This window comes from Trachurus japonicus, chromosome 21, assembly GCF_045865225.1.
Source record: "Trachurus japonicus isolate A0001 chromosome 21, Traja_1.0".
Classification (NCBI taxonomy): domain Eukaryota; kingdom Metazoa; phylum Chordata; class Actinopteri; order Carangiformes; family Carangidae; genus Trachurus; species Trachurus japonicus.
The window spans coordinates 20,570,448-20,583,409 of NC_140927.1; the positions used below are offsets into that span (position 1 = coordinate 20,570,448).

General features: G+C 41.6%; 1 protein-coding gene across 4 annotated transcripts in view; it reads left to right on the forward strand.

Annotated features, from left to right (window-relative positions):
- sytl5 (synaptotagmin-like 5) overlaps window positions 1–12,962 on the forward strand; it is a 47,364-nt gene that overhangs the window by 29,199 nt on the left and 5,203 nt on the right. The window contains exons 5-11 of one of the 4 annotated variants that reach the window (XM_085765296.1): window positions 404–547; window positions 929–1,037; window positions 1,473–1,602; window positions 5,645–5,745; window positions 6,468–6,563; window positions 9,746–9,811; window positions 11,423–11,601. In XM_085765296.1, coding sequence (XP_085621422.1) covers window positions 404–547; window positions 929–1,037; window positions 1,473–1,602; window positions 5,645–5,745; window positions 6,468–6,563; window positions 9,746–9,811; window positions 11,423–11,601 — 825 coding nt within the window. The remainder of the gene's footprint in view (window positions 1–403; window positions 548–928; window positions 1,038–1,472; window positions 1,603–5,644; window positions 5,746–6,467; window positions 6,564–9,745; window positions 9,812–11,422; window positions 11,602–12,962) is intronic. The other 3 variants (XM_085765297.1, XM_085765298.1, XM_085765299.1) reach the window with 3 other exon arrangements.

Genomic DNA, 12,962 nt, shown 5'->3' on the forward strand with positions numbered 1-12,962 from the left:
GTATTGTTTCATAATATGGAAGCAAATCTGCATGTGAATATAAATCTTTATCAAACTTAGACAGTCCTATAAAAGGTAGATAGTCATGGGACCTGTAAGCCAGAATTTAGAAAATAAAGGTGTGTTTCCAGTCATTGATTTGATGGACTGGTCAGCAAACTAATACTGAAAAGAAAAGAAAAATCCTGCAGCTTCTGAGCATAGTGACCAAATTTCACTAAAATCTAAATATAAGCATGGCTGAAAACAACATGGTTGGTAATAATTAAGAAATGAAACAAAATAATTCATACCCCAGGGAGAAGCGTCTCTAACGAGGGCATGTTTACGCCAGGCTGTAGCGTGAGTGACCATTTATACTGTAGATAACAGCCTGTGTGTTTGTGTTTGTGTGTGAGTGTAGAAGGATGAAGATGGATAAAAAAGGCAGCCGACCCACCTTGAAGCCGGAGAACGGAGTCGACACCGTCAGTGTCAAATCTGTCTCGGATGGAGACGCTCAAAGCGTACGAAGTGTTCACTCTGCTCCGAGTCCACGTTCAAACAGGTGACCGTCAGCACATTTTTTAACACACAACTACACAATGATTTTCTAAGATATATCACAAAGAAAGCAATAGAGAAAAGCTCTTACTCTATCTCATATATTAGCTCTGTTTGAAGGGTCAAGGTTGTGGTTTTATCTCCACTTTGCAGATTAAGAGACTTTTCTCACTTCCAAATAATTAAGGCATCAAGATTTGAACACTTGATTAAATACAACTCAGAAAGAAACATGAATTAAGGTAAAAAAATAGATAAGTGAGAAGGCAGAGTTCAGACACATTAAAGTATCTGTTAAAGGGATATTTATATTTTAGCAGGTGTTTTTACTAACCCACAAAACGTGTTGTTGATAATGTTGTATTTGTTGCTTCCTGGTGTTCAGGAGCAGTGCGACGGCCGTGGAGTCCTCAGGGATGCCCACGGTGCCCAACAACCTGCGATCCCAAGCTTCAGACAGACTGTCCACTCCCAGCGACAACCGGAGGGTCAGGGTCAGCAACCGACACACACACAGACAGACACACAATGCATATCAACACACACACAGCTGCACGGTGGAGGAAACCATCCAGATTACAGTTTTGTTTAAAGGGCTTTACAATTCCATTAAATAAAAATTTGGATGTACTGCAGCTTCCCGCATTGTTCATTTCCAGGTCAGAGAACAAACGCCGAGTCCCTCTATTTTGATTTAATTTAATTGTAAAGCAAATTTACGACGTTACTTGCGACCACAGAACAATTTTAAAATTAATTTGATTGATGAGCATTGAAAAACGATAGATTCTTGAACAAAAACGAATATAAACGTCCACACGCTGCAGTTGGGAGTATGGATGGTGTGAAATGAACTGAGGTGAACATTGATTACGACTGAAAATTCCCTTTTAAAACTGTTTTGTTTTGTGTTTTGTGTTCGCCAACAGCCCGATGGAGCCGAAAGCGTCGCCAGCTTGCACTCCAGTGACTCCGCCTCCGAGCAGAAGGCCCCAGCCAATCACAGGAGGAGCTCGGGCACCCCCACCATTTCCGTGTCGAGGGCCTCGGTCTCATCAGGTACTTACGTTACAACCCAGATACAGCTCCCCGCCTTTTCTGTCTCGTCTTTTCCCCACCCCAAACTGATGAGACTCGACTCCTGCTGTCGTCTCACAGCTTCGCAGCCTCACTCACAAACATTTCGATATCCGAGTCACAGTTTGAGATTGTGTCGGTGGCGGCGGTTTCATATCAGAGGTGAAGTCGGAGTCTAATCATGGGCTGTGCAGAAACGCTCAGCTCCGGCTCCCACCGCTAAGTATCTTGTAAAGGGAACGATTCCACACGCCAGATGTCATGTCTCCACCAATTACACCATTAACTTACACCCCCTGTCACTTTCTGCTGCCGCTCCTTATGTGTCAAAATCTCCACTTTTTTAACTATGATCTCCCCCACTTTGTCTCTGTCGGTGTGAAACCTTTTATGTCCATTAGTAACAGCTGCTGAGAGGTGTGTGGAGATTTTAAAGCAGCTCTGGATCTTGACTTACCCACAGATGTGTCTGACCAGAAATTCTTAAAACCAGTCTGGTGATGAAATCCTTTGTCTTTTGTTCTATTGTATCTACGGGTTTTGCATATTTAAAAAAAAAAAAAAAAAAAAATCATCACTTGTGCTTGACTTTATGGTTGATGTGCTCCAAAGACACAGTTTGAGTCCTGTGATCCTCAAATCTTGGACAGTTTTAAACCCAGTTTTGGATTTTATTATGAACACTTATGAACATTATTTTACATTTTATGCCTTTTATTTGATGGGAATAGTTCGGACTTGGGGATAAGCAATCCCAAATGTGCATTTTAAACATTTAAAGGATTATATTTGTTTTCTGGGAAAGTTAGCCGTGAAGACGTCACGCTCATTTCCCTGTACGGAGCTCGAGACGGAGGGGAAATATTTGTTTAGCGTAAAAAAAGACTGAATGACGAACAGAGAAGAGCTCTTACGGTTATCTCCAAAGTTCAAACACACGTCTTTGAGCTCTGACGCTTCATAAACAACCCATCCCATTTGTTTACACAGTCTTTTTTTAAAGCCTGTTTAAAACTAAAAACACGTGCAAAAGTGTAAAGGAAGGATTAAACTGTGAGTGCATCTGCTGGGATGTAAATTTCAGTCATTAGTATGTCTGACTAAACATACAAATGATAGTTTAAGGTGTTTTTGTTTGTTACCTATAGTAGATATTAAAAAGTCGTAAATAATCCATTAATTGACATGTTGAGGTGGTACTAAAGGGTAAATCTGCTAATTAATCCCTTTAATTAGCAAACACAGAGGAAAATCATGGCCTAGACCAGTCTTGCTTTATAACTCTTTACCACCTCGTATTCAGCTTTTCTCTCATCAGTCACTTTGGAAAAAATGTTGTTCCCAGAGTTTAATCAAACCACCATCCGCTACAGCAGCTGCTAAGAGGAAGTGAAGCCTTTGTGATTTTGACGAAGCTTAATAATGTTTACTTTGGAAGAACAAGGAAAAGGTTACGGTTGTGCAAGAGCAGCGATGTGGGTACTTATCCAAACCTGCTCATCTAAACCTTCTTATCTGTGATCCTAAGACTCGCACAGTATCCACTTTATTCTCTCCAGATGTGATTGCAGACAAGTCCTAGCGAACTGCCGCTCACTCTTGATATTTTTGCTGCGTTCACACCAATCTGTAAACCAGAGAAGGAAAAAATACAGTTCACATCAGTCTCACACCATTTCTGACTTCAGTGACCGTTGGTGCTTCTTGTAACTCATCATCTTCTGTCATTGAGTCTCTCTGCAGCAGCTGCTTTCCCCTCGCTGCAGGGACCCCAGGGCATGATGGGAAACATCAGACCGTAGAGTTGATTGGTTTAGATGTTGGCTCGACAACATGACATTTTGTTCAATTGGAGATAATTTGATTTTGTGTGTGTTTTACTCAGTCAGCGTTCTGTGGTCTGTGGTACATTTATTTATCAGTCCGAGAGGTTGATACAGGTTATATTACAAACACAGTACATCGCATAAATATGATATAGACTTGTAGTCAAGACCGCCTGAACCGAGACCAAGACACTACCAAGACCAGAGAGTATCAAGACCAAAACAGACAAAGTCAAGACTAAGACCAGTTGAGCTCAAGACCGAGACCGAGTACGAGACCAAAAAAAACAACTAGTTACACCATATTTTGCTATTCCGCATGAGTTGTAGAACGCGAGAGGACGAGCGCCAATGTCTGTCACAAAATGCATGTGATTGGTACCACTTGAAGGGTGTATAAATGATATCCAAAAAAAAAGCATGCCTGCCTGGATATTGTAGGCTACAAATCCCTTTGAGACCGTTCTGCCAGTCCGAGACCGAGAGAGCCGAGACCAAGACAAGACCAAGACCACAAAAAAGTGGTCTTGAGACCATGACCGGTCTCAAGAAGTACAAGTCTAATATGTAATGTAAAAAATGATTAATACCACTTTTTTCTTGAGAGTCATGAGATGACATATTGATAGCTGAGAGTAAAAATGACACGTAAAACAAGAAACGCTGACAATCCCAGAACCCACGTTGCATTTTAATAGTCCACAGTGTCCTGCAGGAGGACATGATTGAAGTAAATGATTATTGGAGGCTGAGTTAACCTGTTGCCATTCCGACGGCCCGCCGGGGTTTTAATCAGGGAGGTGTCACAGAGGATGTCACCAGTCACTTGAAATAGTCATGCCACATATCGTTGGAAAGCTAAAACTCTTGTGATTAAAGATATGCCGACCATTCCTAAATATAATCATCACAGCAACACTCGAATCAGACTATAAACATGCTAACAAAGTTCGTAAAAAGCCGATATAACTCACGATTTGTGTCAGGGCAGGCTCAGGATCACAGGGTTTCCCCACAAACTTGGTGTCGTTACATTCAGAAAAGTCCAGTAAATCCAATCCAGTAAAGTATTTAGTCCAAAACACACGGTTGTACCGGTAGATAACCTCATCCCGCTGCTGCATCTTATGAAATTACGCATTGTATATCCAGTAAATCCGTTTATTTCTCCTCATAAGTCCGGCGTTTACATGAAAACAATGTTTATTTCACTTTACAAAATGGCGCTGCCCTCTGACCTTTCGATTGACAGCTCACTCGACCAATCACAAGCTCCCTGTCCCCGGCTGCCGCCTGCAATAGCGAATGAGTGGCTGTGTCTCATGAGGAACATCCCCTCCGACAGCGCTGAATGGCTTCAGCCAATAGAAACGGATCCCGATGACAACTGTAGCATTGAATAGCCAATGAAATTACGAAACGAACGATGTGCTGCATTCACGGTCCCTGGGAAAAGGCAGCACCGCCATTTTCATGCGTAACTTTGCAAAAGCTGCACTTTGGCGCATGTATTGTTTGTCAATGGCAACTTTAGGAAAACGCCTAGATATACACTTAGAAAAACATGTGTAAAATACTCATTTTTAGCAGGATTGTTATCAAATTTGAACTGGGGCCAGGTAAGGCTTCATGCTGTAGTCCCATTGTGTTTTCCAGCTAAAATTCTCAGCTACACTCATCTTCAGGCATCTGATTGCAACAAAAAAATTCAGGCGAGAATAAAAACATTCTAATTCAGTGTGCTCCCACTTAGATTACTCAATGATAGTAGCACTTATAGTGATTATTTCAGTTTGGGGAAAAACTTCAGAGTGATACCTTTCAAAAGAGACCAAGCCCATCCATATTCTCCAAACAGTTCAAGAACAGCATTCAATTTACTTTGGGTACGCCTTGGATAGGCGAATATTACAGAATTTATAGGAGTGACAAGGCTAAAGCAGATGTTTTTGCTTTTCTGACAATTTATTAAATCAGAACCTAATGGATCTAATGGGACGTGAGTGTCCTCGTCCTCCCTCAATGAGTGACACACTTAATCTCGAACGAGCCGAATGAAATCAGGTCCAAATGTCAAACACTAGTAGCTGCGTTTCTTGCGCATTAGCTGGAAAGTAAATTAAGTTTCTCCTCCTCTTCCCTCCTCCTCTTACTTCCTCTACATCCCCTGTTTCCCTCCCATCTCTCCTCCACACCAGATCACTGCCGCTCAGAGTTGGACCTGTCGGCTCCGGGGTCTGAACCCAGCGACGACGCCTTCAGCCTCAGAAGCCGTTCAGTTCCTGGACTTAATGACACAGTAAGCGCCGTCAGCAGCCCGTCCCTTCCTTCTTCCTCCTCCCCGCAGACAGAACTGATCTCTCTCTTACATTTGATTCCTGCAGCAGCTTCACCACAGATAATGTGTGAAATACAGACTGAATATTCACTCCATGCCCCCCCCTGTTAAATCCATACATCTACTACGCTGCGAGTCCACATTGAGCTCTGTGGCTCTGTGGCTCTGTGATGCATCAGATGTGGGGCTGCATGTTAATTTCACTTCAGAGCCCACTTCAAAGAGCATGACAAGCATCTAAACGGCTGTAGGCTGAGTACAGGTGGAGGACGCGGCCGCGGTGGTCAGTATAGGGCCTGCCTTGTCTCTTGTGTTTACTGAGTGCTCATTTGCATTTAAAGCGCTGCTCAGAAACACAAGCACATGGTCGTACTCACACACACACACACACACACACATGCTCACAAGATTTTAGGCATCAAACTACTCATTCATTCATGCTGTAAAAGTTTACTGTAAACCCCAATGATACTGTGATTTCACGCGTGACAAATGAGTAAACAAATTACCACGCTCTGTCCTGACTTGTCTGATTGAATTTATGGAAGCTGGCTGCACACGCCCCCACACAGAGCAGCTGTGTTAGAAAAAAGAGAAGAAAAAAAACTGCCAAGTACAAAGACACTAGCCAGCTTCCCAGATCCAGTTTCCTTTTGATTAAATCTGAACACTGTCATCCGCAGGAGTTTTCTGACGAGGATGCGGAGGAAGACATCGATGCCCTGATGTCGGCTCAGAGCAAGACCGTCAGCCGACGCCTCAGTAACGCAGTGTCAACGGTAATAACAACCCATGTTAAAAGCACAGGAATAACAAATAAGGAAGATAAGGGGAAGAACTGTATGCTCATATACAACACAAACACGTCCATGCACATACTCTGTATACACATGGACATTCAGCAGCACATGATGTATGAGTCACGACCGTAAGCTCTGGTGTTGACTGTGTAAACACGGTGTGAGCTGTGGGGGCCAGGGGACGGCTGGTGTCCTGAACACCTGCAGCACAGTGAACGCATCGCGCCCAGGAAACCTGCTGCATTTACATAAACTAACCTGACTTCTAGTATGATAATGTGGAGCGTTGCTGCTTTGTTTATAAGTATAATGTGTTTTCCAGGGGTATGTAGGTTAATGCAAGAAGTCGTCTGATGCGAAACTTCACTGACTGTTAAAACATTCTTTTTTTTTTCTTTTATCGCACAGTTACAGATACATATACTCACATTACTTAAAGACACATTCTCTTGATCTGAATCTGTAGCTGCATAGTATATTTTAAGCTTCTCCTTTATCAGCAGTGTATTAAATGAATGTGTTTAATGTGAAATTAGGTCGAGCATATACAGTATCTGACTGCAGTTTTCTGAGCCTCTCAGCATCTTTCAGCCCATTGTTTTGTATTTCCAGCCCACAACTTTATTACTTTTGCTTACTCTTTACTCTCCGATCATTGTTTCCACCTGCAGCAGATGGTTGCTTTCACAGTTTTTCTACCTGTGCATCTTTCAACAGTTTAACAGACAGTGAATTCATTAACATAGGAGAGCTTTTTGGCAGCCAAAGAAGTAGGTGGTGGAGACCAAAAATGGAGCTAAAAGAGAACACATATTAGATGTAGATGTAGATTTGTCAATTGGGTGCAAACGCTAATATTGCTCCATATCTGCTGTTTGAGAAATAATTTAAATAAATGTTTACAAATTCATCAAAACAGCTTTACAGGGTGATAATATGTCAGTAATGTATTAACATGCACCATCTGTGCTGTTTTGAATTTTGTGCCTCTTAGTTTGTCTTGTCAAATCACAGAAGCAAAAGCAAAAGTCATTCATCAGCCCAATAAAAACAAACAAAAGACGTTGATAACATTATGGACTCTCAGGGGAGCTGTAACATGTCAACAGCAGCATCTCTTCCCAGAAACAGTGAGCTCTGCTGCTGAGAAATCGCTCCTGTCTGTTGATTTTCTACAGTCACAACAAGAACACGAACTGTGTAATTGACGGCGAATTACGATCCCATCGATGCCACAAAATCAAAAACTGTTGTCATGGGTAAATTTAACATGGTCAAACTAGATTTTTACTTTCCCATCTTTATACCCGTTGACCTGGTCGTATGTGTAATGACACGTCAACACGTAGTTTGGCAGAAAATCCAGTTATTCAGATCATGAGCTAAATAAATGTCTTGCGTCGTGACTCATGCCACCGTCCGCGCTTGGCCTGCGTGTGTGAGTTTGTAATTTGAGAAGCGTTGAGGTAAACGGACGAGACAGACGTCCTGCCTGTCACATTTATTATGTCATCTCTTAACAGCCGTCAAACTGAGCTGCTGTTGTTAGTATGAATGGAAGTGGAGAGAGATGATGAGGGGTGTTGTACAGATAGTTGAGTCCCTCATTGATTCAGGCTCTAATGTACTCTGCCCACTAAAACATGAGTCACTACATGGAGGGCTTTCAGGGTGACGTGGCGTTAGTGCCATTTACTGTAGTGCTCATAGTGCAGTCTCCATTATCTGTTAGATGGTGTGTGTGTGTTGTTGTTTTTTGAAGAGAAACCTTTATATTTATTCTATTTTCATTTTTAAACAAAAAACATTACCCATAATACTATTCTCTAATCCTATTCACATCACAGTGTGAATGTGAGTCTCTTTATGACAGTCCTGTGAAAGACCGATGACCTGTCCAGGGTGTGAGTGATCAAACAAAATGAAATCTATGTTACTGATCTTTACTCAGAGGACAAACACGGCAGGTCCTCAGTCCTGTAGGTTGTGGTATCATTTGTAGGGTCTTAAAGACGTTTATCCTCTCAACCAAACCAGTTAAAGAGACCCCGAGGAGTTTGCTTTTGGTTATAAAAGAGTCTCATATTAATGTGGATGAATCTACGTTACCCACACTTGTTAATGGGTCCATATTCGATAAATAGCCTATATCGTTTTGTCTTTATAGTTATTTTGATATTATTATTTAGTGGTCGGGTCATGGGAATAACGCCACCGGATCGCTACTTGGCATCGTTTATGGTCGGAACTATGACGGTAACTGATCATCTTTGAGCCTCCGACTTTTATTCTTGATCAATGAAAACATTCTTGGCAAATGCTTTTGCTTTCGTCCGTCTTGCACCGGTCCAAGAATTTCACCGTGCATGTGGAGGCTCATGGGAAATGTAGTTTGAAAACACTTTGCTTTCCGAAACTCCTCGTAGTCCCTTTAAAAGGAGATGAAAAAAACGAATTAATCCAACAGTTGTTGAGATGTTTTAGTTTAGGTTCAACATTGTCATTCCTACCAGTAGCCTGGCTAATAATAATACGTACGACAATATAATATCAGAATCAGATTCAGAATAGCTTTAGTAGCCAGGTAGTTAATAGACCTACAAGGTTTTTAAGTCAGTATAGTGCAAATAAAAACAAAAGAGAAATCTAAATGAGTAGAAAAGTTAATGGCAACAAAATGTAAAAACAAAAAACAAACTAAAGAAGAATTTAATACTAAGTAATATATACTATCATAGTTGTTATAATTAATATATTTATTATATTAAATGTAAATAGTGAACACCATGGAGGAACTTCACATCTTTCTCATTTTGTGCGTGTGTGTGTGTCCGTACGGAGCGTCCATGTTGATTTCACAGCTGATTCCAGATGAGTTGTAATCTCTGTGGCTTCATCTGATAATCACCATGGTAACAGTGTGTAATGTGCTCTCTGGCTGTGCTGCGGTAGTCGGGGTTTCTGCAGCTCCTCCTCAGGGGCCGGGGGGTCTGTGCTCAGGGGTCTGCCTCTATCACTAACACATCAAAGAGCTCAGATCTCTCTTTCTCTTTTTCTCTCTCCTCCTCCTCCTCCTTCTTCCTCTTCTTCTCTTTCCCACCTTCCCTCCTTCACCGGTTTCTTCTTATCGCCCACCGTGTCTTAAATGAATCGGCTGCCAGTCCTCCACCCCTGGCTCAGAGCGGAGGTGGGGGTACCTCAATATCCCCGACTCGGATGCTGAGACTGTGAGTCTCCTCTTCCACCTTTGTGCATGCGTTTATATATTTTATATTCACCACTGCATCATAAAACAGCAGAGGTTCAGTGGCAGAGCACGAGGATCCACTAATAAATCCTCATTCTTCCCCGAATACCCCACTATCTTCTGAATGAACCTGCATGTTCTCTGTGTGTTTGTGCCCGTCGTGGCCTTTTTTTAATGTTATTTTTGCGACATCTATTTCCATTAAGCCTAAGCCCTTCGCATGAAAGTGGTCATTTATCACGCTGGCTCCCTGCAGGAAATAAATGAGGTAGACTTTCCAGTAGAGGAAGCACAGTGTGGCTCAACGCTGCCGTCTTGACTTCTCTACTCCTCCAAGGACAGGAATATTGTTATCAGTGGATTATACCAGTTAAATCCTGTCCTGAGCTACAACAGTTATGTTTGCCTGCTTCCTGAGAAATGCTCCTGTTAATTACCTGCTGTGGTTTTAAAAGTCTTTTATTCATGAGAAAAAAATGGCAGGTTAAATGTGGCCAGAATTTAAAACTTTTTAATTTGCCTATCTATGAAACTCAGGGGGTGCAGACACACTGGTTGACACTGTTTTACCGAGACATTGTGTGTGCAGAGTTAACTGGAACTTGACGGGTTTCACTCCATGGAGTTTGTCGCCTGTTTGCCTCTTGGGTTTTAATTAATCTTCCTATCTGTTCTTCTGATTAGACTCCACACACTCCGTGTTTCTTCACTCAAATCTGCCTTTTTTGTGTGTGTGCCTCGCAATCAGAGCTGAGATTAGTCTGCAATTCACTAAACAACAGAAAATTAATCAGCAACTGCGACTTCATTTTCATACTAAAATGAGAAAAATTAGCTCCGAGATAGTTACAGAAGATCAGCTGCTGGTTTTTTACTTTATCTGCAGTGATGGTAAATTTAGTATCTTTTCAGCGTCGGACCAAAATACGTCATTTGAAGACGACACTTTAGGGGCTTTAGAAAATAAATACATAGATTTCAAAGAGCAGTTGATCAGTAGGTTGAGAAAATAACTGGCACATTGATTGACAAAGGGTTAAATTATGTGTTTTTAATCCTTTCATTCATGCATTTTGAAAATAAATGCAGAACGTTTGCATCATGTGAATGTAATGGCTCCATTTCACATCCTAGCTGACACATCTGATCCAAACGCTGCCGCTCGTTCCTAAAAAGTCATGATTGATAATAATGTGTTATTGTTCTCTGAGCCCAGAAACACAGATGATGCAAACTCCAAAAGCTGCGATCGGCACAATACAGCGTCCTCAGACATCACAGATTTACTGGATTTCGGTCTACACTGCATGCTCTATATGGTTTTTTTTTTCTCCTTCATAAGCTTCACCGAGAGCAGCACTCCAGTTAAAGTGGTGTAATATTTTCAGTGGCACACGCTTTACTCTTCATCTTACTGTGTATTGCCAGTTTGCCACATATTTGATTTAATGCAAATCCTGTGAATGTTTTATTTCTACCATATTTCATCATTGTATCCACTTCACATGTTATTTCCTTTGGTTCTTCTGTGTGTTTTGCTTTTCTCTCCTTTACCTCTTCAACTCTTCTCTCCCTCGTTTCTCTTTTACAGAGTAGTATAAACAGCATGATGAGCATGTACAGTGAGACTGGTGACTATGGCAACGCCCGGGTGAGCGGCGAGATCCTGTTGAACATCAGCTACAGCTACAAAACTGGTGCGCTCAACGTCCTGGTCAAAGAGTGTCACAACCTGGCAACTGGAGACGAGAGGAGGCAGCGCACTGACGCGTAAGAGTTTGTGTACACACACAAATGCAAACACAAAACACAGACAAAGACAAACAGATTTTAAAGTGTCATTTGATATATTTGTTCATCTGTGCAGACAAAGGCCAAACACTTTCAACACATTCATGTCAGTATCAAATATTCAGTATGCTGCTGTTTAATTTTGCATTTTATCACATTTTGGGGAATTTTTTTTTTGAAGTACAGACTACACATCAATAAACATTTATTTCACAGATTTTTTTTATAGTGAATTGTTCATTCTTCATTAAAGCAGAAGTAAGCGATCCGGTCGTTTTGGCTAATGCTGCGTTCCAGGCAGGCTTTTGAAACCGTAAATTACAGCTTCAAGTCACAACTTACGACTTTGTAGCGTTCCAGGCAACCCACTCGTGTTTTTCCGACCTGTTTTACCTGTGAAAGTCACTATAACGGCCACTCGTAACTTCCGACCGGTGAACTCGTACCAGTACGTCTTTTTTTACAGTCTATGTACCAGATCGAACTGGTACGACTTCACAGGTCGGAAAAATATGAGTTGCCTTGAACGCACTATAACAGTCCTCGTCCCTACGTCGCCACATTCAGGCGCATCCCTTGGCTGCACACACAGCCCTTCATGCCATTCTCTCTCCTCATTGGATAAAAACTGTAGAATACGATCAATGTTTTCTCCTCGGCTCAGAGCAGAGCAGAGTGACTGACAGACCCGTGTTTCGGTCCAAACACTCTATGTAAGTGATTGCTGTGATATAACTATTTAAGACTTATATTAACACAAATATATCACTTACTTCTGCTTTAATAAAGACAATTAGTGACAACTCGTAAAATGTCCTTTAATAGAAAATTATACAGAAAAAACCCACCCGCTCATTAAATGGCAGTGTTTTAATAATGTACACTAATCAAAAGTGTAGATACATATTTAAAGCAGAAGTAAGCAGAATGTTTGTGTTAATATAAGTCTTAAATAGTTATATCTTCCGACAGCAATCACTTATATAGAGTGTTTGGTCCGAAACACGGGTCTGTCAGTCACTCTGCTCCGCTGTAAGCCGAGGAGAAAACTTCTTGTATACTTCCTTGTATCCTACAACCTTTATCCAATGAGGAGAGAGAACGGCATGAAGGGCTGTGTGTACAGCCGAGGGATGCGCGTGAATGTGGTGACGTAGAGACGAGGACCAATAGATCCATGACGAGGGCGGGGGCTGCTAACTCCATCGGCTGACAAGAAGTTAGCCAAAACGACCGGATCGCTTACTTCTGCTTTAAATTGTGTTACTGCATTACAATACAGCTACCTCTACATGTATATCAAACTTTTCATCTAACGCCTATTAAGCCTGAGATGCTTT